The 26,289-nt window shown below is 36.9% G+C and overlaps 6 protein-coding genes across 8 annotated transcripts; 3 read left to right on the top strand and 3 right to left on the bottom strand.

The window, feature by feature from the left end:
* Positions 1-9,714: 9,714 nt before the first annotated feature.
* On the top strand, positions 9,715-11,322 carry LOC135137169 (alpha-methylacyl-CoA racemase). Its single transcript, XM_064066762.1, has 2 exons — positions 9,715-10,099; positions 10,145-11,322. The coding sequence occupies exons 1-2, from the start codon at positions 9,992-9,994 to the stop codon at positions 11,156-11,158; spliced, it is 1,122 nt and encodes a 373-aa protein (XP_063922832.1). The 5' UTR covers positions 9,715-9,991; the 3' UTR covers positions 11,159-11,322.
* Positions 11,302-12,503, bottom strand: LOC135137168 (2-oxoglutarate and iron-dependent oxygenase JMJD4). Its single transcript, XM_064066761.1, has 2 exons — positions 12,010-12,503; positions 11,302-11,962 (listed from the first exon to the last, which is right to left on the bottom strand). The coding sequence occupies exons 1-2, from the start codon at positions 12,501-12,503 to the stop codon at positions 11,302-11,304; spliced, it is 1,155 nt and encodes a 384-aa protein (XP_063922831.1).
* LOC135137170 (activating signal cointegrator 1 complex subunit 1-like) lies at positions 12,415-13,954 on the bottom strand. The gene is made up of 5 exons (XM_064066763.1): positions 13,759-13,954; positions 13,624-13,705; positions 13,163-13,576; positions 12,942-13,117; positions 12,415-12,897 (listed from the first exon to the last, which is right to left on the bottom strand). The coding sequence occupies exons 1-5, from the start codon at positions 13,865-13,867 to the stop codon at positions 12,644-12,646; spliced, it is 1,035 nt and encodes a 344-aa protein (XP_063922833.1). The 5' UTR covers positions 13,868-13,954; the 3' UTR covers positions 12,415-12,643.
* Positions 13,955-13,969: 15 nt separating this feature from the next.
* LOC135137171 (ras-related protein Rab-30) lies at positions 13,970-15,238 on the top strand. The gene is made up of 3 exons (XM_064066764.1): positions 13,970-14,347; positions 14,397-14,641; positions 14,688-15,238. Exons 1-3 carry the CDS (start codon positions 14,168-14,170, stop codon positions 14,884-14,886), a joined length of 624 nt encoding a protein of 207 aa, XP_063922834.1. The 5' UTR covers positions 13,970-14,167; the 3' UTR covers positions 14,887-15,238.
* A 4,933-nt stretch (positions 15,239-20,171) lies between these two features.
* LOC135136852 (CDK5 and ABL1 enzyme substrate 2-like) lies at positions 20,172-23,820 on the bottom strand. 2 transcript variants are annotated; one of them, XM_064066294.1, is made up of 7 exons: positions 23,193-23,820; positions 22,404-22,706; positions 22,234-22,357; positions 22,040-22,182; positions 21,466-21,501; positions 20,966-21,253; positions 20,172-20,918 (listed from the first exon to the last, which is right to left on the bottom strand). In XM_064066294.1, the coding sequence occupies exons 1-7, from the start codon at positions 23,555-23,557 to the stop codon at positions 20,573-20,575; spliced, it is 1,605 nt and encodes a 534-aa protein (XP_063922364.1). In that variant the 5' UTR covers positions 23,558-23,820; the 3' UTR covers positions 20,172-20,572. The 2 variants fall into 2 exon arrangements, with proteins under 2 accessions (XP_063922364.1, XP_063922365.1); XM_064066295.1 differs by lacking the exon at positions 21,466-21,501.
* Positions 23,821-23,984: 164 nt separating this feature from the next.
* Positions 23,985-26,104, top strand: LOC135136851 (xaa-Pro aminopeptidase 1). Of its 2 annotated transcripts, none has more exons than XM_064066293.1 (2): positions 23,985-24,126; positions 24,182-26,104. In XM_064066293.1, the coding sequence occupies exon 2, from the start codon at positions 24,199-24,201 to the stop codon at positions 26,044-26,046; it is 1,848 nt and encodes a 615-aa protein (XP_063922363.1). In that variant the 5' UTR covers positions 23,985-24,126; positions 24,182-24,198; the 3' UTR covers positions 26,047-26,104. The 2 variants fall into 2 exon arrangements, with proteins under 2 accessions (XP_063922363.1, XP_063922362.1); XM_064066292.1 differs by having other exon boundaries at positions 23,986-24,126; positions 24,176-26,104.
* Positions 26,105-26,289: the final 185 nt, after the last annotated feature.

The following is a 26,289-nucleotide window of genomic DNA, read 5'->3' on the forward strand; positions in this document are numbered from 1 at the left end:
TAAAATAATATATGAACACCTCAATAAGTTAATCCAAAATATATTCATATGTTTGTAAACAAATTGCATGCATCACTACATATAGTATAAAACAAAGTCGCTTTCCGCTGTCTGTCCCTATGTATGCTTAGATCTCTAAAACTACGCCACGGATTTTGATACGGTTTTTTTAATAGATAGAGTGATTCAAGAGGAAGGTTTATATGTATAATAACATTCATTATATAGTAAAGAAATATTGTTATTAATAATTACATTTTTTCCGTTTACATTGCAAACGCAGGCTGAACCCTACGAGATTTCTCAAAATAAAGTAATGTAAAAGTACGATATTGTACAGTTTGAAAAGGTCTACAGAAAACTGCGCGATGGTATATGTCTATCTCTTATAGATAACCCACAATAACATTGTTTTACTCCTAATTTAACGCGTGCGAAGCCGCGGGCAAAAGCTAGTTTTAGGATAAAGAATTAAATGCACACTGACATTCCTAAATGATACAATTTATAGTTAAAAATTTTTGACGTTCGGTTTACTTGAACAGTGGGTATTACATACAAACAAATACCAAAATTACATCACAATATTTGTTCGGCAAACAGAAGAGGAGCTGTATGAGAATAGAAAACAAGTTGTTACTGATGACTAGTTAAATTTAAAATCATTCCTTTTTAAAATATAAAAATTAAAATTATGTTAGGTGCTGCGTCTTTCGATAAAAATCCTAACGGTATTCGGTAAATTGTATCTATTTGTAGTTGTAAACGAAAATAAATATTTTGTAGTTATTATTGTGAACTTCCTACGAATGCAACAGAGCCACAATAGATGAATTTATGGTACTGTTTCCCTCGTAATTTTCAGGTAGTCACCCAGATGTTACGATTCTGGAATTATTTGCCTGGTTTTCAAGTTTCTCCAGCGTTTTTAGATAACAATGTCCTATACGACCCGACGTATTTATTTTATCTTTTACGTGTATTAATGTTTTTCAGAATTTGACCATTTTCACTAATATCGTACAAGGATAAATGAACATGGTTTCGTCGAAAGTTGAGTGAGTGTCACTTTATTAATACGTAACTCTATATTTATCGTCTGTTAACATTTTATAATTTTTATATTACAGTTTTAAAGGAATTAGTCTTGTCAATTGTATAATAAGGATTAATTAAAAAATGTAAGAGTGTTTGAACACTACTAATTCATAAGCTGCTTAATGCAAATTTTTTAACTATAAATTTAATTTAATATAATGCGTAGTTGCCTACTGGCGGGTGTATTCTACAATTGCATTAAATATTTTATTTATGCTTTTGTAGTCTGTACTTACACATACATATTTTTTTAATTAGGAAATATGATTTTTAAAGTAATCAGAATGTTAACCCTAATTACTCTGTACAGTCAGGGACACGGAATTTCAAACGACAACCAACTTTCTGACATTTAAAAACATTTTAGTCTTATACCTTATTGTCATTATGATTGACAAGTCGTTTGAAATTCCGTGTCCCACACTGTACATATGAGGTGAATGCAGCACAAAGGAAATATCTTGACACGAAATGCAAACATGACAATTAATAATTTTCTAATGACATTTACTGATTTGGATATAAGTGTATGACACATGACTTACAAAGAAAAACAGTTAATAAAAAATATACAATTTTATTGATTTTGTGAAAAGCATTGACAAGTTATTGGTTAAACTGTATAAAACATATTCCAGAATAAATTCAACTTTTATTTTACATAAAATACATAAATAAAACTGCATGGTTGCAAATAAAAATTATAACGCAATTATATATTACTATATCTACAAAAAGTTGTAGATATTCCTAAAAATTTTGTTTTTTTTCACGTTCGTTAAAAAAAGTGTAACATTTTTTATTAATTTTTGTTTATAAAGGATACATTCTTTTCAATGTACTAGAGGAGTGAAAAAAAATGTCACAGTTCATTTTTTCGCGCATTTAAATGAAACATTGTGTCGTAGCTTGTCATTTGTTAACGGAAGACATTTAAACGCAAAATATAGAAGCTGCCGTTGCTATGACGATTCATCAACACATTTGTCAGAAATTAAAATGCATTCAAAAATTGTATAATTTAATTCTTATTTAAGTGCACTGCACTAGTTTTCTCTCTGTTTTGTGCTAAACTGTTCACTCGCACCATGGAGTCGTACAGCGACGAAGATTTCTCGTGGTCTCCTGAAGAAATCATCAAGTCGGCAAGTACGGCCACATTTAATATTCCATGTTCCAAAATAAAGAGTTTTTGAAGTAGGTGGTTGTTGAGCTTTGTTATGAACGCGAAAAAAATTTTGTTGTTTTGACGTTTTTAAAATCACAGACTTCGTGCTAACGACAAATTAAATTCGTCATTTAGGCCGAATCGCCCTGTATATATGTATATAATACATTTGACAAAACTAATTCCTTCAGAACTGTAATATAAAAATTAAATTATGAAATGTTAACACACGATAAACATCGAGTTATTAATAAAGTGACGCTCACTCAGCTTTCGATGAAACCATGTTCATTATCATTAATACATATAAATATTAATGAAAATTGTCAAATTCTGAAAAACAGTAATACACGTAAAAGATAAATAGGTTGGGTCGTATAGGACATTGTTATCTAAAAGTACTAGACAATGTTGAAAACCAGGCAAACAATTTCAGAATCGTAACATCTGAGTGACTACCTGAAAATTACGCGGGAAACACTACCATAAATTCATCTTTCTCTCTGTTGCATTCGTAGGAAGTTCACAATAATAACTACAAAATATTTATTTTCGTTTACAGCTACAAGTACAAATTATGACTACAGTTAGGATTTTTATCGAAAGACGTACCACCTAATACAATTTTAATTTTTTCCTATTGTCATCCTGCTCCTCCAAACAAAAGTTTGCCCAACAAATATTGTGATGTAATTATGGTATTTGTATGTAATGCTCACTGTTCAAGTAAACCGAACGTCAAAAATTTTGAACTGTAAATTTTATCATTTAGGAAAGCCAGTGCGCATTTAATTCTTTATCCTATTTTTCGCTTCATTCTTAAGTACAAGCCAGGTAAGAACTGAAGTAGGTAAGAATTATCAATGAGACCGGCGGTCCTTCAGCAGCTCGTAAATGAAGAGATTTGTAATAAAGTTTCCTAGAACAGCCTGTCTCTTCAATGAAAATTTTAGTTTGTTAACGTAATTAAGTAGGTAGGTAAAATTTTAAACCGGATCCATATTTTTACTATGAAATGTGGGTACAATATGCTATATTCCTTTCTCGCTGCAAGACAGAACAAATAGATGAATAGTTTTTAAAACTGTTCCATTTTTCCACTGTTTATATTCTTGTGTCGAAGTGAAACACTAAAAAGCCGAAAGTCCGGAGATAAAAGAGTGAGTTTTAAAACACATAAAAACGACTTCTTTTTGGAAAAGCTTATTTACTTAAATATTGTTCTGTAACGTCCCGCGACGTGAAATGGAGTTTCTTAATGTACAAAAGTATGTTGGATAATAACCGAAAAATTTTCTTGGTTAAAATTAAAGGAAACACAATTATTATTTGAAATTAAAATAAATAATATCAAGAACTTGTGCTATGTATGAAAAATATTCATTTTAAATAAGTAAACTATGTCAATAAACCATAAAACCACAACAATCTTTTTTTTGCAGAAATTATATTTCAATAAATTTTCAGTAGCGAGTTATCGATATACTTAATTGCATTTACAATATAAAATGTGAAAGAAAATGTCTTATTTTTTAGTTTATGCGGCATATGTTACCCGTTTTTTAAGACATATATGAATGGATATGTTTTGTCTTTAGTATATATCTGTCCGTCTCTAGACTAATAAATTTTAGTTTAAACATTTGATGTTGATTTGCACGAATAAACAAATTAAAACATTAGCCAAACAGCGGTTGCTAACGATGTCAGAAAAAGTGACTTGATTTGAACTTTTTCCAAAATAGTAATTATTTTATCGAACAAAAAAAATATGTTGACAGTATGAAATAAAATCCATAACGACATACCTCCGATAACTCTTTTCGCAGAACTCGTTTCGAAATTAAAAACTCGGCTCCCTACGGTCGCCTCGTCCTGAAACATCTCACTCTTTCTATAAAATTTGAGTTACCGGACCGTATTTATAATAATGTTAGCACTAACAAGTATTTAAAATAACAAGTACTTAATAATTTGTTTGTTTTATTTATTTTTATTCATTATAATAATCCCATTTCTTTATCAGAAACTTTTAAACGAAATAAATCCTACTTGGCTAGAAATAACGGCAAATTTGTGTTAGGCTCATCTGGCAACGTTGCAAATTATTTAAATGATAACTATGAGATTTTTACACATTTTTTCGTCGCCCTCTATCGAGTGGTAGCTTTATTAAATGTATTGTTGCTGTGATTTGAGTTATCTACGCGCGCGATTGGTGTCCAAGCTTTTCGCCGGCGTTTGACGGCCGACTGTTGGTGCGCCATCTCTTGTTCGCCGGCCGTTGGCCTGTTCGCTCCAAACAATAGCATGGGTCTATCTATATGTATTTAATCAATGTAATTGGTTACAGACTTTAGTGGTATCAGAATTTAGAGTTGGCGACACTGCTGTTTCAAAATTCTGTGTTTCAAAGGCGAGTTGATTCTTTGATTCCGAGAAAAATTTAAGTTTTATTCGCTACTCGCGAAAAAATAACTTCAAAGTAAAACAAATTTAATTTTTAACATAGACGTGTTTTTAAAATTTTTCTCTTTCTAAATGCGACTTTATTGTCAAAAATGCGTCATTACACATCACGCCACTGTTTATAAGTTGACGTAAAGGTCGATTTATACACTTACCGCTGACGTTGCTGCTCGCCGTTACGTTGCCGTTGACGTTGGGTTTTCAACCAATCAAATTGCGATCACAATTGAGCTTGGGATGGATATGGGTGGGGCTTCTCTTTTGCTTTTATTTTTAAATTAATACATTTAGTTTTCATTGTAAAACACGATAAAACGTATTCCATATAATAATTTCTCGTAGAAAAATAAGGACTTTTCCAATTTTCCATTTTAAGCTATAATGATCAGGGCAGGTATGGGTGGGGCTTAATCTTTGGCTTTAATTTTTTCTTAATATACATTGTGTTCTTTGAATAACATGATACTCAAAAACATGTTTTTAATTTCTCGTAGAGAAATAAGGATTTTGCAGTTAAGCTCCACCCCTTTGGCTCATGACGAATAAAAAAAATCATTACATTTGAGATAGGGTGGGTGGGCGGGGCTTATATTTTCTCTTTTTTCTTAATATACGTAGTCGTCTTTTCAGAGCAAGAAACTTAAAACATGTTTAAAATGGTAAATTCTCGCAGACAAATATGGATCTTGTAATGAACTCCGCCCCTCGATCTGACAACGAATGAAGAATTCATCACAATTGAGAATTGAGATCGGGGGGTAGGGGTATCTTTGGTTTTATTCTTTCTTAATATACAGTTGGCTCCAGAAAAAAGGGAATGCCATTTTTGTACAATGTAAAATGTACCTGTCTCTTACTTGTCAATTTGACAGATATGTTAAATATTTGTCACTATTTTGACACAACATTTTTGTAATGTCATTATTGTTCTAACCTATTTCAAAATAGTCCTATTTAAACTAGGAAAATTCACGGAATAATATGTTATACTAACTTTGACAGTTCCCGTTTTCTTCTGGAGCCAACTGTACATAGTACTCTTTAAACAACACGATACTCAAAAACATATTTTTAAATTCTCGTAGAGAAATAAGGATTTTACAGTTAAGCTCCGCCCCTCGGCTCACGTCGAATAAAAAAAATCATCAGAATGGAGATAGGGCGGGTGGGTGGGGCTTATATTTTGCCTTTGTTTTCTTAATATACGTAGCCATATTTTCACAACAAGAAACTTAAAACATGGTTAAAATGGTACATTTTTGCAAGGAAATATGGATGCTGCAATTATGAGGCGGAGCCTAATTGCAAAATCGATATTTCCTTATTTTCCATTTTAAACATGTTTTAAGTTTCTTGTCGTGGAAAGAAGTCTACACATATTAAAACAAAATGTCAAAATGTAAGCCCGCCCACCCGCCCTGTCTCTATTGTGATGATTTTTTTATTCGCCGAAAACTAAGGGGGCGGAGCTTAACTGCAAAAACTTATTTCGTTACAAGAAATTAAAAACATGTTTTTGAGTATCGTGTTGTTCAAAGAATACTATGTATATTAAGAAAAAAACAGGCGAAATATAAACCCCGCCCACCCACCCCATCTCAATTGTAATGATTTTTTTTTTATTAGAAACTTAGAACACGTTTAAAATGGTAAATTTTTGTAAGAAAATAGGGGTCTTGCAATTAAACCCCGCCCCTCGATCTGACAACGAATGAAAAATTCATCACAATTGAGATAGGGTGGGTGGGCGGGGCTTATATTTTGTCTTTTCTCTTAATATACGTAGTCGTCTTTTCAGAACAAGAAACTTACAACATATTTAAAATGGTAAATTTATATAGGGAAATGTCGATTTTGCAATTAGGCTCCGCCCCTCTGACAACGAATGAAAAATTCATCACGATTGAGATCGAGACGGATGGGTGAAGCTTCTCTATTGGTTTTCTTTTTTAATTAATACATCTAGTTTTCTTTGTATAACACGATGACTTAAGAACAAATTTCACATGGTAATTTTTCGTAGAAAAATAAGAATTTTTCAATTAAGCTCCGCCCCTCGGCTCAGGACGAATAAAAAAAAATCATCACAATTGAGATAGGGCGGGTGGGCGGGGCTTATATTTTGCCTTTGTTTTCTTAACATACAGAGCCATATTTTCACAACAAGAAACTTAAAACATGGTTAAAATGGTACATTTTCGCAAGGAAATGCGAATTCTGCAATTATGGGGCGGAGCCTAATCGCAAAATCGTTATTTCCTTATACAAATTTTCCATTTTAAGCTATAATGATCAGGGCAGGTATGGGTGGGGCTTAATCTTTGGCTTTAATTTTTTCTTAATATACATTGTGTTCTTTGAATAACATGATACTCAAAAACATGTTTTTAATTTCTCGTAGAGAAATAAGGATTTTGCAGATAAGCTCCACCCCTTTGGCTCACGACGAATAAAAAAAATCATCACAATTGAGATAGGGCGGGTGGGCGGGGCTTATATTTTGTCTTTGTTCTTAGTATACGTAGTCGTCTGTTCAGAACAAGAAACTTAAAACATGTTTAAAATGGTAAATTCTCGTGGACAAATATGGATCTTGTAATTAAGCTCCGCCCCTCGATCTAACAACGAATGAACAATTCATCACAATTGAGAATTGAGATCGGGGGGTATGGGTATCTTTGGCTTTATTCTTTCTTAATATACAGTTGGCTCCAGAAAAAAGGGAATGCCATTTTTGTACAATGTAAAATGTACCTGTTTCTTACTTGTCAATTTGACAGATATGTTACATATTTGTCACTATTTTGACAAAACATTTTTGTAATGTCATTATTGTTCTAACCTATTTCAAAATAGTCCTATTTAAACTAGGAAAATTCACGGAGTAATATGTTATACTAACTTTGACAGTTCCCGTTTTTTCTGGAGCCAACTGTACATAGTACTCTTTAAACAACACGATACTCAAAAACATGTTTTTAAATTCTCGTAGAGAAATAAGGATTTTACAGTTAAGCTCCGCCCCTTGGCTCACGTCGAATAAAAAAAATCATCAGAATGGAGATAGGGCGGGTGGGTGGGGCTTATATTTTGCCTTTGTTTTCTTAACATACATAGCCATATTTTCACAACAAGAAACTTATGGTTAAAATGGTACATTTTTGCAAGGAAATGTGGATTCTGCAATTATGGCGCGGAGCCAAATCGCAAAATCGTTATTTTCTTATACAAATTTTCCCTTTAATGTTTTAAGTTTCTTGTTGTGAAAATAAGTCTTCACATATTAAAACCAAAAGGCAAAATGTAAGCCCGCCCACTCGCCCTGTCTCAATTGTGATGATTTTTTTTATTCGCCGTGAACCAAGGGGGTGGAGCTTAACTGCAAAATACTTATTTTTTTATAAGAAATGAAAAACATGTTTTTGAGTATCGTATTGTTCAAAAAATTCTATGTATATTAAGAAAAAAAGGCAAAATATTAACCTCGCCCCCACCCCCATCTCACTTGTAATGATTTTTTTATTATTAGAAACTTGGAACACGTTTAAAATGGTAAATTTTTGTAAGAAAATAGGGATCTTCCAATTAGGCCTCGCCCGTCGATCTGACAACGAATGAAAAATTCATCACAATTGAAATAGGGTGGGTGGGTGGGGCTTACATTTTCTCTTTTTTTTTTTTAATATACATACTCGTCTGTTCAGAACAAGAACAAATTGCACATGGTAATTTCTCGCAGAAAAATAAGGATTTTACCATTAAGCTTCGCCCCTCGACACACGACGAATAAAAAAATCATCAGAATGGAGATACGGCGGGTGGGCGGGGCTTATTTTTTGCCTTTGTTTTCATAATATACATATTTACACAGTAAGAAACCTGAAACATGGTTAAAATAGATTCTTGCAAGGAACTATGGATTCTGCAATTATGGGGCGCAGCCTAATTGCAAAATCGACATTTCCCTGTACAAATTTTCCATTTTAAATATGTTTTAAGTTTGTTGTCGTGAAAAGAAGTCTACACATATTAAAACAAAATGGCAAAATGTAAGCCCGCCCACCCGCCCTGTCTCTATTGTGATGATTTTTTTTATTCGCCGAGAACAAAGGGGGCGGAGCTTAACTGCAAAAACTTATTTCGTTACAAGAAATTAAAAACATGTTTTTGAGTATCGTGTTGTTCGAAGAATACTATGTATATTAAGAAAAAACAGGCAAAATATAAACCCCGCCCACCCACCCCATCTCAATTGTAATGATTTTTTTTATTCGTCGTGATTTAAACGGGCGCGGCTTAACTGCAAAATGAATTCTCAATTGTGATGAATTTTTTATTCGTTGTCAGATCGAGGGGCGGAGCTTAATTGCAAGATCCATATTTTCTTAACAAAAATTTACCAATACACCAGAAAAGTCGTGACGTCATCCGTCGTGGTTGCTATAGCAACTGATTCCAAACACAACAAACCAGTGCCACTGATTCCACTTTCTTATGGCCATTTAACACAGGTAACCATAGCAACCATTTTTGTTTGGAATCAGTTGGAACGCGCCAACGCCTATGTGACGTCACACTTTTTGCATGCATTTAAACGTGTTCTAAGTTTCTAATTAAAAAAATCATTACAATTGAGATGGGGTGGGTGGGCGGGGTTAATATTTTGCCTTTTTTTCTTAATATACATAGAATTGATTGAACACACGATACTCAAAACAAGTTTTTAATTTCTCGTAGAGAAATAAGGATTTTGCAGTTAAGCTCCGCCCCGTTGACTCACGACGAATAAAAAAAATCACAATTGAGATAGGGTGGGTGGGCGGGGCTACATTTTGCCTTGTTTTTTCTCGATATGTGTACTTATTTCGACAACAAGAAACTTAAATCCTTCACTTTTCTTCCACAACCCCTTTAAATAGGGTAAAAGTTGAACATCAACGTCAGCGAGAACAGCAACTGCAACGTTAACAGCAAGTTTATAAATCCCACTTAACAGAACACGTAACCTCAAAACTTGTGGTCAAAAATTTCGTAAAATAAACACTTGTAGTTAATTCTTATTTCGATTTCAATTTTGTGGAAAAGTGCTGTCACACGAGCATAAGAAATGTCCAATTTATCAAAAAAAACTGAATACGTAAGTGCCGAAGTCAACATGGTGTTATGACGCTGGAGTACTGCTGATAACACTAATATAATTGATTAGTCCACACTTTGCCCAGTCACGGTACACATAACTGTTACACCAGCCCAAAAATGGCTCTCCGAGGCATAAAAGTTCTGGAATTGGCCGGTTTGGCCCCCGCCCCCTTTTGCGGGATGATCCTGGCGGATTTTGGAGCAGACGTCCTGCGCGTAGACAAGGTAAATCACCCTCAGTGTGCGTGCAACATTAACGGACCCTTTTAGATCGGAAGCGACACCAACGTCGACACCCTCGGCAACGGTAAAAAATCAATCGCCCTAAACCTAAAACACCCAGACGGCGTAACAATCGTGAGAAACCTAGCCAAAAAAAGCGACGTCCTGATCGAGCCCTTCCGTGCCGGCGTAATGGAGAAGCTTGGTCTAGGTCCAGACATCCTTCTAAAAGACAACCCCAAACTAATCTACGCCAGAATGACCGGGTACGGGCAGACCGGCCCTTTCGCCAAAAGCGCAGGTCACGACATCAATTACCTAGCACTGTCCGGCCTATTATCGCTTTTCGGACGAAAACACGAAAAGCCGGTTTTCCCCGTCAATTACGCGGCGGATTTCGCCGGAGGCGGTTTAATTTGCGCTTTAGGAGTGACGTTGGCGCTTTTGGAGCGTCAGAAATCGGGTTTGGGGCAAGTCGTCGATAGTAGTATGGTGGAAGGGACGGCGTACGTTGGCAGCTTTTTATACAGGTCACAGGTGCTGCCGATGTGGGGTCGACAAAGAGGGGAGAACATTCTCGACACGGGGGCCCATTTTTACGAAGTGTATGAGACCAAAGACGGAAAATATGTGTCAGTGGGGGCTTTGGAGCCCCAGTTTTACGCGAAATTGGTAGAGGGGTTGGGGATTGACGAGGACGAGGCTCCGCATTTTGGGGATTTTGACAAATTGAAGGTTTTATTTGAGGCGAAATTCCGCGAGAAGACGCTAGAGGAGTGGTGTGCGATTTTCGACGGGACGGACGCTTGCGTCGCCCCCGTGTTGTCGCTAGAGGAGGCTCCTAAACATCCGCATAATTTGGAACGGGGTAGTTTTGAAGGGGGCGTCCCCAAACCGGCGCCGGTTTTAAGCAGGACTCCCGGAAAAAGTAAGGGGATGGAAAAGCTACCCCAAGTGGGGGAACACACGAGGGCGGTTTTAGCAAGCGTGGGCTATTCTGAAGGCGATATTAACAAACTCGTGGAAAATGGAGTGATTGATGTTTGTAAATCCAAACTTTAATCAAAATGCGTAAAACCCAAGAAAATTAAATTCCCCTGAAAATAAAGATGAAATAATGAGGCTATGATTTTTACGAATTTACACATTTGTAGTTTATATATTTTGGAAACTGGGGCTGTTTTTATACTTACTTAAGTCATGTTTTAATAAACTTTAACAGAATCTCTGATTTTTTGTAAAAGTTTTTCAGGTTTAGATATGTCTGAATTAAAAATTTTAGGAACGTCACAATGTTGGATGAACTCTTCAAGAACTGACTTAAGTGCAACTAGATCAAAGGTGGCGTGCTTAACCCCCAATGAGTGACCATGGAACAAAATTTCCGTCCTATTGTTCTCAACTTGTGACAGTCTTCTCAAGGCGATAAACTCAAGAAATTCATAAAATCTGAAAAAATCAATCCCAAATGACGCTTTCAACATGATTTGACAGTGACTATTAAACCCATCCATATCTTCACAATCTTCAATCTCTTTCTTCACACTGGCCAGATTCTCCTCAATCGCTCGCCACATTTTCATGATGTTGCACCCATTAACCCAGTTATGATTAACAGAAATAGTGTCTTCTAAATTCCAGACTTGGTGGTACCATCCAGAGGGTACAAAAATCGCCTCCCCTGGGTTCTGTACAAGCTCAAAATGCTCCCTAGTCTTATAAACATCGCTAATATCATAAGCTAAATTGTTGAGTGAGTCCTTAAAAAAAGTTTCTTCACCAGGAGGAAACAAAATCCACCTTTTCTTGCCGCAAACATTGGCCGACCAGCTGAAGGAATTAAAAACGTCCGCGTGGAAAGGAGTCCTTAAAAACCACCATCAGAGCCAAATCACGCAAACCCACAACTGTACCAAGTGCCAGCTTGCCCCATGTAAACAAACCGATAATCATCTTCATTATTCTCAGTCAAAAACTCATTCAACCAGTCCGACGCAAAATAAACCGGAACTTGATAAAAATCGTCGTTCTTGAACGTGTTCTTCAGGTGCCAGTCTTTCAAGTATTTAAACTTCGAACTGTCTTGGCCCCACAAATCGAAAAAATGCGACAACTTACAAGCCTCAGTTTTCTGCGAGTTGAAGTATTTTTCGTTGCAGTTGTACACCGTGACGTCACAGGAACCATACTGGCTGCGTAAATAGTCTAAATTGGGTTTATTGTTGTTGTTCAACCACTTGAAGTGCGCCTGCCAATCCGTCGTCACGTTTTCGATAACGCAAGGTAAATTAGGTTGCATGTAAGTTCTGAAAAAGTCGTCGTAGGAAAGTTCTTTACTTAAAACAGGTACACTACTGAATTTATAATCTTTTGTACTGAGATCACAACTTTCGACTTCAAATTCCATTTGAAGCGCTTAGGTTATGTAATTTTGACAGACAACGGGTGACCAATCGGGTGACGAGGTGCGTCTGATTGGTTAACGTAGTGACATTTCTAATTGCTAGTTTAAAATATGGTAATGGGTAAAATATTGCAAAATTGTGATTAGTTTACGTTGATAATGGACATGGGTTCGTAAAAGCCGTCATCTCCTACAGAGCCCATGAGCGACAAGTGGATGCAGTCTAGGTTGCACTCGCCGAAAGTAAAGTCCTTGTATTTTTCCATTATGGTTGTCGCGTTGAAACTCTGCTTTCTGCTCCAGCGTTTCTTTCGAGGGGTGCCGACTTCCTTGCGATATTTCGTATTAATTAGGGTCATGTGCAGCTTCACATTGTCTTGGTAGGTACGCACAAGGCCTGAAAACCACCCTCAATTAAAGAAATAACCACTCCCCTTTTACCTCTATCGTAAAAATGGTCAGACAACTCATTAACCAACTTTTGTAATGACAAATCTTCACTTTCATCCACAAGTTTCGCGTTAGCATATAAAACATCCACTTTTTTGTAATTATTGTTCATGCAATCAATGCCAGAAACCCTAATTTTCACAGGTCCGCTTTTTGCTATAAGGGGGCTACAAATAATCAGATTTAACGAGTAATGACCGGTTTTCACTTACTCGAGGATCATGTTTTTGTAATCTTGTAGCGCTTTTATGGCTTCGGATTTCTCGTGGTCGTCTAATAAGGCGAAAACCACGACGGTTAAGTGTAGTTTGAAGGGGCTCTGAAATATTGATTCCTCCATGCCGTCGATTTTGTCGCCGCTTAGAATTTCCTCCTTGAATTTAGTAAAATTGGCGACGATTTCGTCGCTTCGTGTCGGTATTGATACAAATTGTAGGGCGGATACGTGGTCTCTGATGGCGCCGACTATGGACTGGATTTCGTTGCGTGCTTCCGTGATTGTCGCTTCGGAGTCCCCAGTTATAACCAGGTTGCCCCTATTGGGGATTGATATCGTCGTGTTTGTACTAGTCTCGAGGATTTTCAGGTCCCAATCAGGGAATTTGGACAGTTTTGAATAGTAAACCCTGCAAATCATTATAGATAAGAGAGCAACGTTAATTGGTGGAATTACTCCGGGAGGCGGAAGCTGGTGAACAATTTCCCGTCTTCGGTGGTGCTAATGTCATACTTAACATCATCCTCTGTTCGTTGACCTGCAAAAACAAACATAAACACAAACAAACAGACATAACCTCACTTTCGCTACCGTCGTCTTGCGCCGACTTTTTGCTCTTTTTCTGAAAGCGGCGTATCTCGAAACATTTACCATCGATCCACATCTTCATCGGTTTACAGGAAGCTAAGGCACGTTTCATTTTTGGTGGTTTTTAGTTATTGCGTTTCAAATTTGAACTAATGAAGTGGTGTCATTATCGCGAATGCAACCACTCGAGATTACGTTATCTCATTGTGGATTAACAATTGCGAAATTGTGATTATGTGTATAATTGGAAATAAGTGGAACTGGAATCTCATGGTATGGTATGGTTATTAAGCGCTGAATGTTAATTTAGTTCAACGACGTTTCGAAGTAATGGTGCATTGAAGCGGAACCGCTTCGCACCAATGCCACTTGTCATACAGGTGATTGTCACTGTTGTGTTTTGTTAACGAAAATGGCAACAATAAAAATACCTGAGCAAAAAGTGATACTCTGCGGCGAATATGGGGTTGGAAAAAGCTCGATTTTTCGACGGTTTACGAATAATACGTTCGTCACGGCGACTGATAGAAAGTCGACTTTAGGGCTGGACCACTACTCAAAGACGTACCATGTGGGGGACCGGGATTTAAAGGTACTTTTCGTGATTTTTGCGACTTAGTAAGTCGACTGGTGGGTTGTAGCTGCAACTGTGGGACACCGGAGGGATGGAAAGAGTGGCCTCCATCACCTCCAGTTACTACAAGTTCGCCGAAGCTGCCGTCTTGGTTTTCGCCCTTGACAACCCCGCTTCGTTTCACATTCTCTCTCAGCACCTCCTCGACATCGTAACGTACGCCGAAAACGCGAAAATCTTTCTATGTGGGAACAAATCCGATTTGCTCAGTGATGTACCCCAAATCACAGACACAGAAATTGAGGCTTTTTGGTAACTAGTTGTACGATTGTGACAGCGTTTTTAGCGGGTGTTTCAGTGAGCAATGCCACAACCTCATCACCGGGACCTACAAAACGTCGTGTAAGACTGGCGAGGGCGTCGAGGAGATGTTCAACGATATTGCGTCACAACTGGTGCAATCAAACCGATCAAGACTGGAGTTGCAATCAATGGAACAGCACGGGTTCAAGATCACCCCCAGCGAGGAAACCGCGGAGGATTCCTGTTTGTGTTAGCTCGATTTTAGTGTAGGTTTTTGTAACGTGATGACGACGTCCCATAACTGTGATTATATTTTACAAAATCATGACGCTCTGCACTAGGGGTTAATTTTTTTAAGCTTTGATGCACCGTTGTAGTTATGTATTGTAGTGCCAAAGAAGTCTGACGTTTCGAATAATTTGTGAAAATAAAAAATGCAACGAAGGTTGCGTTTTAATTAGTTGGGTTGAGACAACCGGGAGTTGGAGTAGTAAATGCGTTAGCGATTTCAGTTACTGTGTTGGAAAATTACGTAATAAGTTAGCTGAAAACAGTTGTTGATAGTGATTTTCACAATAAATTCATTTTTCTCAGTTATTTTAAAAATTAGTTTTGTCCTTGAACTAATATAGATGCGACATACAGGCTGATTTTGCAAAACCATCCTTATTGACATTGGAGTAATCGCCAGATTTAAATAGTCGATGGTAATAAAAAAACTTGATTCACTACAACTCGTCGCCTGAGAACTTGTTTGATTTACAGACCAGAGCGCGCTCAGGCCAATGTCGACTCTAAGCGTTCGGAAGCGATTTGGTTGGTTTAGACTATAATTTCTGCGGGAAATAGTTGTTTGGTCCGTTTTTATAACGACTAAGCGAATATTTTTGGTACATATTTAGTTTAACTAAGAATTAAAATATTGTTGAAATGGATTTTTTCGGGAAAACGTTTTGGAAACACTGTGTTCTATTTTGTAGGATTTTTTTTATGTTTTTAGTGACAATTTTTGCGGTTGTTTTCGATACACTGTATGATATTAACAGTGAGAAAAAAAAACAATTAAAATAATCGAAAATTCGAGAAATCTAATAATAGAAAAATCGTAAAACCGAAACATTGAAAAATCGAAATATCGAAGAACTGAAAATCGAAAAAAGGTAAAATTTAAAAATCGAATAACGAAAAATCGAAACTCCCAAATTTAAAAAAGCGGATAAACAATTTATAAATTGAGAAAAATCCAAATCTCAATAAATCGAGAAATCAAAAAACTTAAAAATTCGAAAAACTGAGAGATTGAAAGATCCAAAGAACGAGAAATCGAAAAGTGATGAAGTCGAAAAATAGAGAAATCGACAAACAAAAAGTTAAAAGTTGAAAAATTGGAAAAGCGGAAAAATCAAAAAACAAAAAAATGGAAAACTGGAAAAACTGGAAAACCGAAATAAGCCAAAATAAAAAATTGAAAAAATGATAAATCGAAAACCTGAACAATCAAATCTCGATAAATCGGGAATGAAAAATTAACAAATCGAAAAATTGAAAAACAGAACCAGGAAGTCGAAAAATAGAAAGGTTAAGAAATATTGAAAAATTAAAATACCAAGATTGAAAAATTTAAAAATCCAAAAATTGAAAAATCGAAAAAGTAACAAGGTAGACACACCGAAAAACCCAGAAGTCAAAAATAGAAAAGCCGAAGAATTGAAATATTGAAAAATCCTAAAACTGAAAAATCGAAAAATCAAAAAAGTGAAGCCGAAAAATAGAAACCTTAAAAAATCGAAAAATTGAAAAATCAAAAAATTAAAGAATTGAAGAACAGGAAAATCGAAACACTCGAAGGTCAAGAAATGGGAAAATCAAAACATCGATTAATTGAAAAATCGAAAAATTGAGAGTTTATGAAAGTCAAATTTGAAAAATTAAAAAATCGAAAATTTGACAAAACCACAATGGAAAAACAGAAAATCTAAAACCGGGAAGTCGAAAAATCAAAAGATTAAGAAATCGAAACACTTGAAAAATTCGAAAACTTGAAAAATTCGAAAACTTGAAAAATTGAAATTTCGAAGAACTGAAATGAAAAATCGAGAAATTGAAAAATCTAAAAATTAGAAATTAAAAAATATAAAATTTAAAAATCGAAAAACTGAAAAATCCAGGAGTCAAAAATCGATAATTTTTCGACTTTTTAAATTCTAGATTTTTCGGTTTCTCGATTTGTCGAGACTTCAATGCTTCTTGAATTTTAAATTTTTTGATTTTTCGACATCTCGACTTTCGATTTCCCGGTTTTTTAGATTTTTATGAGTTTTCAGTTTTTCGATTTTCAATTTCTTCTTTTTAAATTTTTTAATTTTTCGATTTGACGATTTTGTGATGTTTTGATTTTTCAATTTTTAAAATTTTTAAGTTTTCCGATTTTTCGACATCTCGACTTTTCGATTTCCCGGTTTTTAAATTTTTCGAGTTTTCTGCTTTTCGATTTTTCAATTTTGCAATTTTTCGATGTTTCGATTTTTCAACTTTTCGGTTTCATAATTTTTCGAGATTTCAATTTTTCGATTTTTTAAATTTACAATTTTAGATATCCCGTTTTTTTAGGATCTTTGAGTTTTTAGTTTATCGCTTTTTAATTTCTTGTTTTTCAATTTTTTAAATTTCTAATATCAATTTTTCTAATTTTAAATTTTACATTTTTAGATTTCTCGCTTTTTCAATTTTGCAGTTTTTACATTTTCAGTCGTTCAATTTCTCGATTTCTCAATATTTTGATGTTTTTATTTTTCGATTTCTTGGATTCTAGATTTTTAGACTTTTCAGCGATGTGATTCTTCAATTTTCCGACTTTTCGATGTTTCATATTTTTGATTTCCCGATTTTTGAATGTTTCAATTTTTTAATTTTTCGAATTTTTGAATTGTAGATTTTTCGATTTCTCGATTTATCGATACTTCAATGTTTCTTAAATTTAAAATTTTTCGATTTTTCGACATCTCGACTTTTCGATTTCCCGATTTTTAGATTTTTCAGTTTGTTGCTTCTTCAATTTTTCGATTTTTTACGTTTTTAAATTTTCGAGGCATTGTTTTTTCGTTTTTGCTTTTTTAGTTTTTCGATTTTCAATTTCTCCTTTTCCAATTTTTCAATTTTTGGAGCTTGTGATGTTTTGGTTTTCCAGTTTACTAAATTTTTGAATATTTCAATTTTTTGAATTTTCGATTTTTCAGGTTTCTGCTTTCTCTATTTTTCGACATTCAATTTTAGGAATTTTTCAAATTTTAAGTAATCTTTCAATTTCCGTATTTTTCAATTTTTCGATATTTTAATTTTCCGTTTTTCCAAGTTTTGATTCTTTCATTTCTCGGTTTTTCGATTTTTCGACTTTCGGCCGTTTCGATTTTTCGGGTTTCCAATTTTTCCATTTTTCTATTTTCCAATTTTTCGACATTTCAGTTTTTGGGATTTTCCAACTTCTTCCATTTTTCCATTTTTTAAATGGATTTTTGGATTACCAATTTTTTTGATTTTTCAGTTTTTGGATTTTTTCAATTTTGGCATTTTTCGATTTTTAAATTTTCTATTTATCGATTTTTCAGTTTTTCGAGTTTACGTTTAAAATTGTTTGATGTTTCGAATTTTTCATTTTTCGACATCTCAGGTTTCCGTCTGCTCCCTTTTTTTTGATTTTTTAATTCTTCGATTTTCGATTTCTCCATTTTTTAGGTTTCCGGTTTCTCAACTTTTTAACATTTCGATTATGGGAATTTTTCAATTTTTCGATTTTTTAAATTTTGAATTTTTCGATTTTTCTGATGCTTCAGTTTCGATGTTTGGCCTTTTCTGATTTCGATTTAACAGTTTTTCAATTTTTCGATTCCAGTTGGGATAAGTGTAGTTATTTACGCCATTGGTTTCTACTTAATATTGATTATCAGAATATACTCTGAATTTTTCCACAATTTTTGAAATTTAATTAAATACATTTTCTTTCGATCACCAGAACTAGTTCATTTTGTCAATTTTTGGATTTTTCAGTTTTTGAATTTTTTAACAAGTATTTCAATTTTTCGTTGTTTCGATTTCTCGGTTTTTCGAATTTTTGACTTTTGGGTTTGTCGAGTTTTCGATGTTTCATTTCCCGATTTTTCAATTTTTAACACTTCAATTTTTCAATTCTTGGCTAATTGAATAAGTCGAAGAATCGAAATATTGAAAAATCCCTAAACTTAAATATCGAAAAACTGAAAAATGAAAGAAAAACTAAAAAAATCAAAACATTGAAAAATCGAAAAATTTAAAACGACAATTGAAACCAGAAAATCTAAAACCGGGAAGAAAAATCGAAACCTTAAAAAAATAAAAAATCAAAAATCTGAAAAATCGAAAAATTAAAGAATTGAAGAACAGGAATATCGAAACCCTCGAAAGTCAAGAAATGGGAAAATCAAAACATCGATTAATTGAAAAATCGAAAAATTGACAGTTTATAAATGTCAAATTTGAAAAATTGAAAAATCGAAAATTTGAAAAAACGACAATTGAAAAACAGAAAATCTAAAGCCGGGAAGTCGAAAAATCGATTGATTAAGAAATCAAAACATTTGAAAAATTCGAAAACTTGAAAAATTGAAATATCGAAGAACTGAAATGAAAAATCGAGAAATCAAAAATTCGAAAATTTTAAATACTGAAAAATTAAAATATCAAAAAACTGAGAAATCTAAAATTTAAAAATGGAAAAAGTAAAAAGCCGACACATCGAAAAATCCAGAAGTCAAAAATGGAAAAGTCGAAGAACAGAAATATTGAAAAATCCCAAAACTGAAATATCGAAAAACTGAAAAATGAAAGAAAAACTGAAAAATCCCAAAAATCAAATATCCAAAAACTGAGAATCTAAAGAACGGAAAAATTGAGAAATCGAAAAATTGAATAATAAGTAAACTGAAAAATCCCAAAACTGAGAAATTAAAAAATTGAAAAATCGAAAAATCAAAAAAGTGAAGTTGAAAAATCGAAACTTGAAAAAATTGAAAAATTGAGAAATCGAAAAACATTAATTGAAAAATCGACAAATAAAGAGTTTATAAAAGTCAAAAATTGATAAATCGAAATATTTAAAAATCGTAAAATTGAAGAGAAAAACTGAAAACCGAGAAATTGAAAAATTGAGAAATTGTAAAATCCAAAAATTGAAAAATAAATAGGAGTAAACTGAAAAGTCCCCAAACTACCGAACGCTTAGAGTCGACATTGGCTTGAGTGCGCTCTGGTCTGTAGATCAAACAAGTTCTCAGACGACGAACTGAAATTCGTGTGACCTGAATTAAAGTGAAGGACACAGTAAGCAGCTTGTAATATTCTGGTAAATCTAGTGTCAAAAATATTATGACATTTTTTCTAGTTAACTTTCCTAGTTAGAAACAAACACTGTTGCCAACATAAGTCGAGGAGTCCTCAACCTTCATTTAGTTTAAACTATGACGCTTCTCTATGTTCTCTGGTGAGAGGAGCACATAAAACCGGGAACTACGTCCACAAGATTTTATTAATGGCACGGAAATGCACACTAAAATTACACCTATTAAGCGTTGAGTAAGAAAGTTTAGTTACAAAATCTCATGGAAAAATACAACAAACCAAAATTAACAATATATCAAAAAAAACAAGGAACACACCGACTAAATTAAGTAAACTTTTCAAGTACCATTTTTTATCACCTGGTCTTAGGACCTTTGAGTGCGAAAGGTGGAACCTCTCAAGACCAATCACAGCCACCTTTCTGTCTAGCGCAGCCACGCCTACCCTACTTAAGTAAGACGTCTAAATTAAGTACACGAGATTGACAATTTGTACTTCCGAATGGCAAGATTATTAAAAATGAAAATATCTTGAGCATGCAATCGAACTGAAGAGGTTACAAAGCATCGGTCAAGATTCATATAACAATCTCTGATAGTGCGGGAAAATCTCCCACGTTGGTACATGAAGCCCGAACTCCAATGCTACCAAAACAGCGAATTCGGCCGCCACAAGCTCTTTCCTGTTCAGACGGAATGTGTTTTCGGTTTTCTCCAGAAGCGTCTTCAGCCCATCTCCTTTAACGTCGTTCAGCTTCGCCGACAAAATCAAACTTGCGCCAGCGCACAGCTTCCTGTTTTGTTTATTAATAAGTCCGCGCAATATCAATTTCTCAAAGTACACGTACGCTTGAGCTACGGTCACCAGATCAATGTTACATTCGGTTTTGGCGATTTTGCGCATCTCGCGCTTCAAACTACAACATAAACTTAAGTCACGAAAATCGACCCCCACACGCTTTACCTTCGAAGTTTGCTCAACGTGAGCTGGATGTGAGGAAACTTCTCCCTGAACTTGTCGTTGATTTCCTTTTTCAAGTCAGAGGGCCTCACGTAGTCGATCACCGACGTCATATACGACGTGAAAGTCAGCAACGTTCGGTGCTTCCCGGCGATCAGCTCCGGGTCGTCTAGCAAATTGGGGTGATAAATTAGGGAGGTTAGTGACGTGTCGTCGACGGCGTCCGGGGGCGGGCTCGCCGCCGTCACGTGCGAACTGGCCCGTATGCTGGCCTGGTCGTACGAAAAGGACCTACGACCGAAATAGACACTTAAAAACCACTTTCATCGAAAGGTTTCAGGTAAAATCGTTTCGGTTTAGGGGTGCGTGGGGGAGTGAACCAAAACGATTTTATTTCAAAAGCTACACTCTAGACCTATGAAGCACGAAGTTGTTAGCAAACATGATAAAAAAAACTACATTTGTTAGTGCATTCTCATAATCGAAGCAAAAATTTTGTTTACCATTTGTAGTCTGGTTGCCAGGTTAAAACTTTTGTCCTGCAAATTAAATGGTATGATGAACAGAGTGGATGATAACGTTGTGTAAGCCAGTCCCTGTGTCACTCAAACCGATAAAAATTACCCAGTGTGAGTTTTCTTGATGAAATTACACCTACACTTTTTAATTCTAGTATTTAAACACCAGCAAAGCAATTAGTTAGGTTATGTTGATCGATGACGTCACAGTGCGCAGTAGTGCCACTCGAAGCTTGACAGACAAAGCCAACTACTTCGTTTTCGGTCGCAGTTTGAGTTTTGTCAAGGTTTTCGTGCCCCGTGAAGACATTTCCGAAAACTTAACACAAATCGCGTTTTTTGGAAACCATGAAATTCATTTTTAAAATAATGGCAATTATTTGATCGCAAACTATCGCGCTATCGCGTTGTGTTGCCAACATAATTTCTTTAACCTTAAATTTCCCCAATATTGATGTCACCCCTCTGTCTTACATCTCATCAATAAAACCCACCCCTCAAACTTTTACCGATTCTGCTCACGTAAGACTGGCATATTCGCAAATCTAATCCACGTTACCTTGCAAAAACATGATGTGGCCGCTTCGCCACATTAAAGGTGACGTGTCCCGTTTCCGTCGGATCGTCAATCGTGTTAAGTCGCTTTTCGCGAAATTCCTTCACCGGTTTCGTCGGTACCAATAAATACCCATAGGAAAATTCCTGCAACCCAAAAATCAATCAATGTTTGTCGCCCCAACAAATCGCCCCCACCTGTCCATCTGGACCCTTCTCGATCCCTAGGGAGTCGAACGGATCCAGGCCATCGGTGGCCGAAGACAACGGCCGAGTTCCCGACGTCGTTCTCTTCCTTCCGGATTCCCGTTTGGCGTCGCTCCTAAACCCACCAGTTAAAAAGGGTCACCCTTGGTTTACTCACCCACCTGATATTTTTCTTGTATGGTATGATGGAGCATACCATAAACGGGATATAACGTGACGTCACCATGACGATTCGTTCGTCTTTGAAACGATAATTTTTCGCCGTTTTGAGGAACTTGATCTCCTTCGAAGACGACGATTCTGGGATTGAGGGCGGCGCGGGGCTGGTTTTACACCGAGCCACAGGGGGCCCCAAACTCTCCGAACTGCTACCATAGTGGTGCCTGTCGGAGTCGCTCCCAACGGAACCCTGGTGGTGGATTCGCTTGGGAAAAGACTGCCGGATTTTGGCAGTCTCGCTAATCCTGGAAACATTTTTATTTATCAATAAAAGTGTAACACTCATTCATATTTGGGTCAGGAAAAAACCGTCCTTGCGTTGTGATGGAAATTTTTAATCAACAGAAAAACCAAATCAATGGGTGCTTGAAACTCTGGTCAAGTGTTTCGTCACGCTCTTCCTCAGTGCATCGTTTGAAGCGCCGCTGTGGCGCCGGCTAATTGGTCGCGCTCACCAGTGGGCGGTCCTTCGCTCAACGCCCACTCGTTTCGCTTATTCGTGCATATTTATGTTATATTTCATATTATTTAGTCTCCGCGGACGTAAAATCTTTGTCCACCGCAAATAAACTTGACATCAACGCATTTGTTTTTATCCCCCAAGGTCAAACAAACAGATATTAACTATATTATCAGCACTTAGCGCGGTTTCAAGTACCAAAAGACGTAAATCCAAGATAAAGAAAACAATAACTGTGTTGTAAATCAAGTGATCAAACAAATCCTCTTACCGCTCTTTATTTTTGGCGGATTCCACGAGGCTCGTTTTAATGGGGGTAATGACGCTCTCCGAGTCCGAGCTCAAGGAATGTCCGTCGACATTGTGCGGCTTGGACTTCTGCAGTTTTTTCTTGGGGTTGACGATTTTGTCCCTCGAGTGGTCCGTGTCGCTGAAGCAGTCGTCCGGACCGTCCGACTCCTCGGCCAGCGGCTCGTCGGTGGCTGCCAGGAGCGCCGAATTTTTTATGATAGCCCCGTTGCGGGGCAGTAACGATAATCTGGTGTCTCTGTAACTGCCGTCCAGAGATATGTTTGATAAAAATGTTATTGCTGCAATGCGTCGTCGCGAACGATTTCTTTTTAATGAAGTTGCCATTAGATTTTATTGCTTTTTGTGTATGTGTGTTAAGATATATGGGGAAGTGTGATTGTGTTATGTCACTGATGATCCATTATTGACATAGTCCTTTTTTTAATCGACGATTTTTCGTTTAAAACGCATATATGAAACTCGATACTGTTCAATAGGAACAAAATCAGCGATTTGCACATTTTCAAGCACTATTTCACACACTTTTCGATGAAAAAGTCCCCCAGTAACACACCGACCCACTGTGCAAATATTTACGAAAGTGACAGTGACAAGCAGGGGTGGCAACGTAGCCACGCGAAAATTACCGAGGTTTGAAATTTATCCGCACCTAATCCCGGTTAAATAGTAGAGATTTGATCAAATTCGGAGATAGCGGTTATCAGTTCGTGGACATGCGATAAGAGTGGTGATAAAAGGGACGGGATTGGGATCTCTGCACTTGTCAAGTTTGACAATTGACAGTTCCAACACGTCACGATCTGTAAGAACAAAGCCCCAGAAAACCCAGAAAACCAGTTTCATCGGTCATTTGCAGTCATTTCGTCGCTTGATTAGTGGAATGTGAATCGTTGGTAAGCATTTTACACTAAGTTGAAAATTACGCCCAAATTTTGACTCTAGTTGTAGGTTAGGACCCCACGAAAATGGCCCCAAAACACACTACGAACCTTTTGAAGCAGCTGCGCGCTCTCATGCAAAACCCCCAATATGTGACTGAAACTATAAGCGCTTACATAGTCCCTTCGAACGATGCCCATAACAGTGAATACCTGGCTGACTGTGACATGTTCAGAGCCTTCATTTCAGGCTTCACAGGTTCAGCTGGGACTGCTATTGTGACTGAAAAGGACGCTCTTTTGTGGACAGATGGGCGCTACTTTTTACAAGCGTCTGAGCAAATGGATTCCAATTGGACTCTGATGAAGGAAGGAGTTCCTTCAACCCCTACTCAAGGAGGCTGGTTGAGCAAAAATCTTCCCTCTGGGTCACGCGTGGGGGTTGACCCTAGCATCTACACGTACAACATGTGGATGCCTTTGCAAACCCAGCTGGAAGCAGCTGGGTGTAAACTCATTCCAGTCAATCAAAATCTGGTTGACATTCTATGGAATGACAGACCTGCAAGACCCACCAATCCTGTAAACCCGCTGGGTTTGGAGTTTACCGGGAAAACAGTCAAGGAGAAGCTTTTGTCTGTAAGAGCGCAAATGAAAGACAAGAAGGCGCAATTTTTGGTGCTAACCGCTCTGGATGAAATCGCCTGGATGTTGAACCTGAGGGGCTCCGATATCGCCTACAACCCCGTATTTTTTTCATACGTAGTCATCCACGAGGACTCGTTTACGGTTTTCCTGAACCCCAAGCAAAGCAGCGACGAAGTTAAACAACACCTAACCAAAGAAGCGGGGGAGAAGTACGAGATTAAGCCCTACGACGAAATCGTGGCTTATTTAAAACAGCACAGTTTGAAAATCGAGGGTTTCGCTTGGTTTTCCGAAAACGCGAGCTACGCTTTAACTAGTCTCATCCCTGCTAAGTCCCTACTGGCTGAAATCACCCCAGTCCCTCTGATGAAAGCGGTGAAAAACCCCACTGAAATCAACGGTATGAGGAACTCCCACTTGAAAGATGGCGCTGCTTTGTGTTGCTACTTCTCCTGGTTGGAAAAACACGTCAAAGATGGCAACATTACAGAAATCTCGGGGGCGAAAAAACTGGACGAGTTCCGGGCTCAGCAGGCCGATTTTGTGGGGGCGAGCTTCCCGACTATTAGTTCGGTGGGGCCCCATGGTGCCATAATCCACTACCAGCCGCAACCGTCGACTGACGTCCCCATAACTACTGACACGTTGTACCTTTGCGACTCTGGTGGTCAGTATAAAGATGGTACCACTGACGTCACGCGTACTTTCCATTTTGGTACCCCCACACAGTACGAAAAAGAGTGCTTTACGAGGGTCCTCAAAGGCCAGATTAAACTGGCGACGTCGATTTTCCCGTCGAAAATCAAGGGGAATTGTCTGGACTCCTTCGCCAGAGAGTTCCTGTGGGAAGTCGGGCTGGACTACGCACACGGGACTGGCCATGGAATAGGTTCGTATTTGAACGTCCACGAGGGACCCATGGGGATTTCGTGGCGCCCCATCGCCGACGATCCCGGCCTGGAAGCCGGGATGTTCGTGTCGAACGAACCCGGTTACTACGAGGACGGAAAATTTGGGATCCGTTTGGAGGACATAGTTGAGATAGTGGAGGCTAAGCCCCCTCATAATTTCAACGACAGAGGTTTTCTAACCTTTGAAACGATCACGTTTGCTCCGAAACAAAGGAAACTTGTTTTGGTTGATTTATTGACTGATAAGGAGCTGACTTATCTTAATGCGTACCACCAGCAGTGCAGGGATTTGATTGGTCCGATTTTGGAGAAGCAAGGACACGCGGAGACCAAGGAGTGGCTGTGGCGAGAAACGGAACCATTGGTGCGAAAATGAACCAATGCGTCTGTAGCTTTTGTATTATCAACCCAGTATAATAAATATTTTTAAACTGTGACGAATTCTCACTTTCCCGTTTCCGTCAGTCCGTCGTCGTCTGTCCGTCGACAACCAGAGTAAAACCATTGTTTAAGTATATTATAGTTGGACAACCTATACGGACAAGCACTTTCCCATGTAGAAAAGAATGAATATATATTTTACATCTCACTCGCCTCACTAAGAAGTGGTGGTACCTTA

The sequence above is a fragment of the Zophobas morio genome, unplaced genomic scaffold (genome assembly GCF_036711695.1).
Source record: "Zophobas morio isolate AGI-343-1 ecotype UQ-CSIRO unplaced genomic scaffold, CSIRO_AGI_Zmor_V1 ptg000028l, whole genome shotgun sequence".
In the NCBI taxonomy this organism is placed as follows: domain Eukaryota; kingdom Metazoa; phylum Arthropoda; class Insecta; order Coleoptera; family Tenebrionidae; genus Zophobas; species Zophobas morio.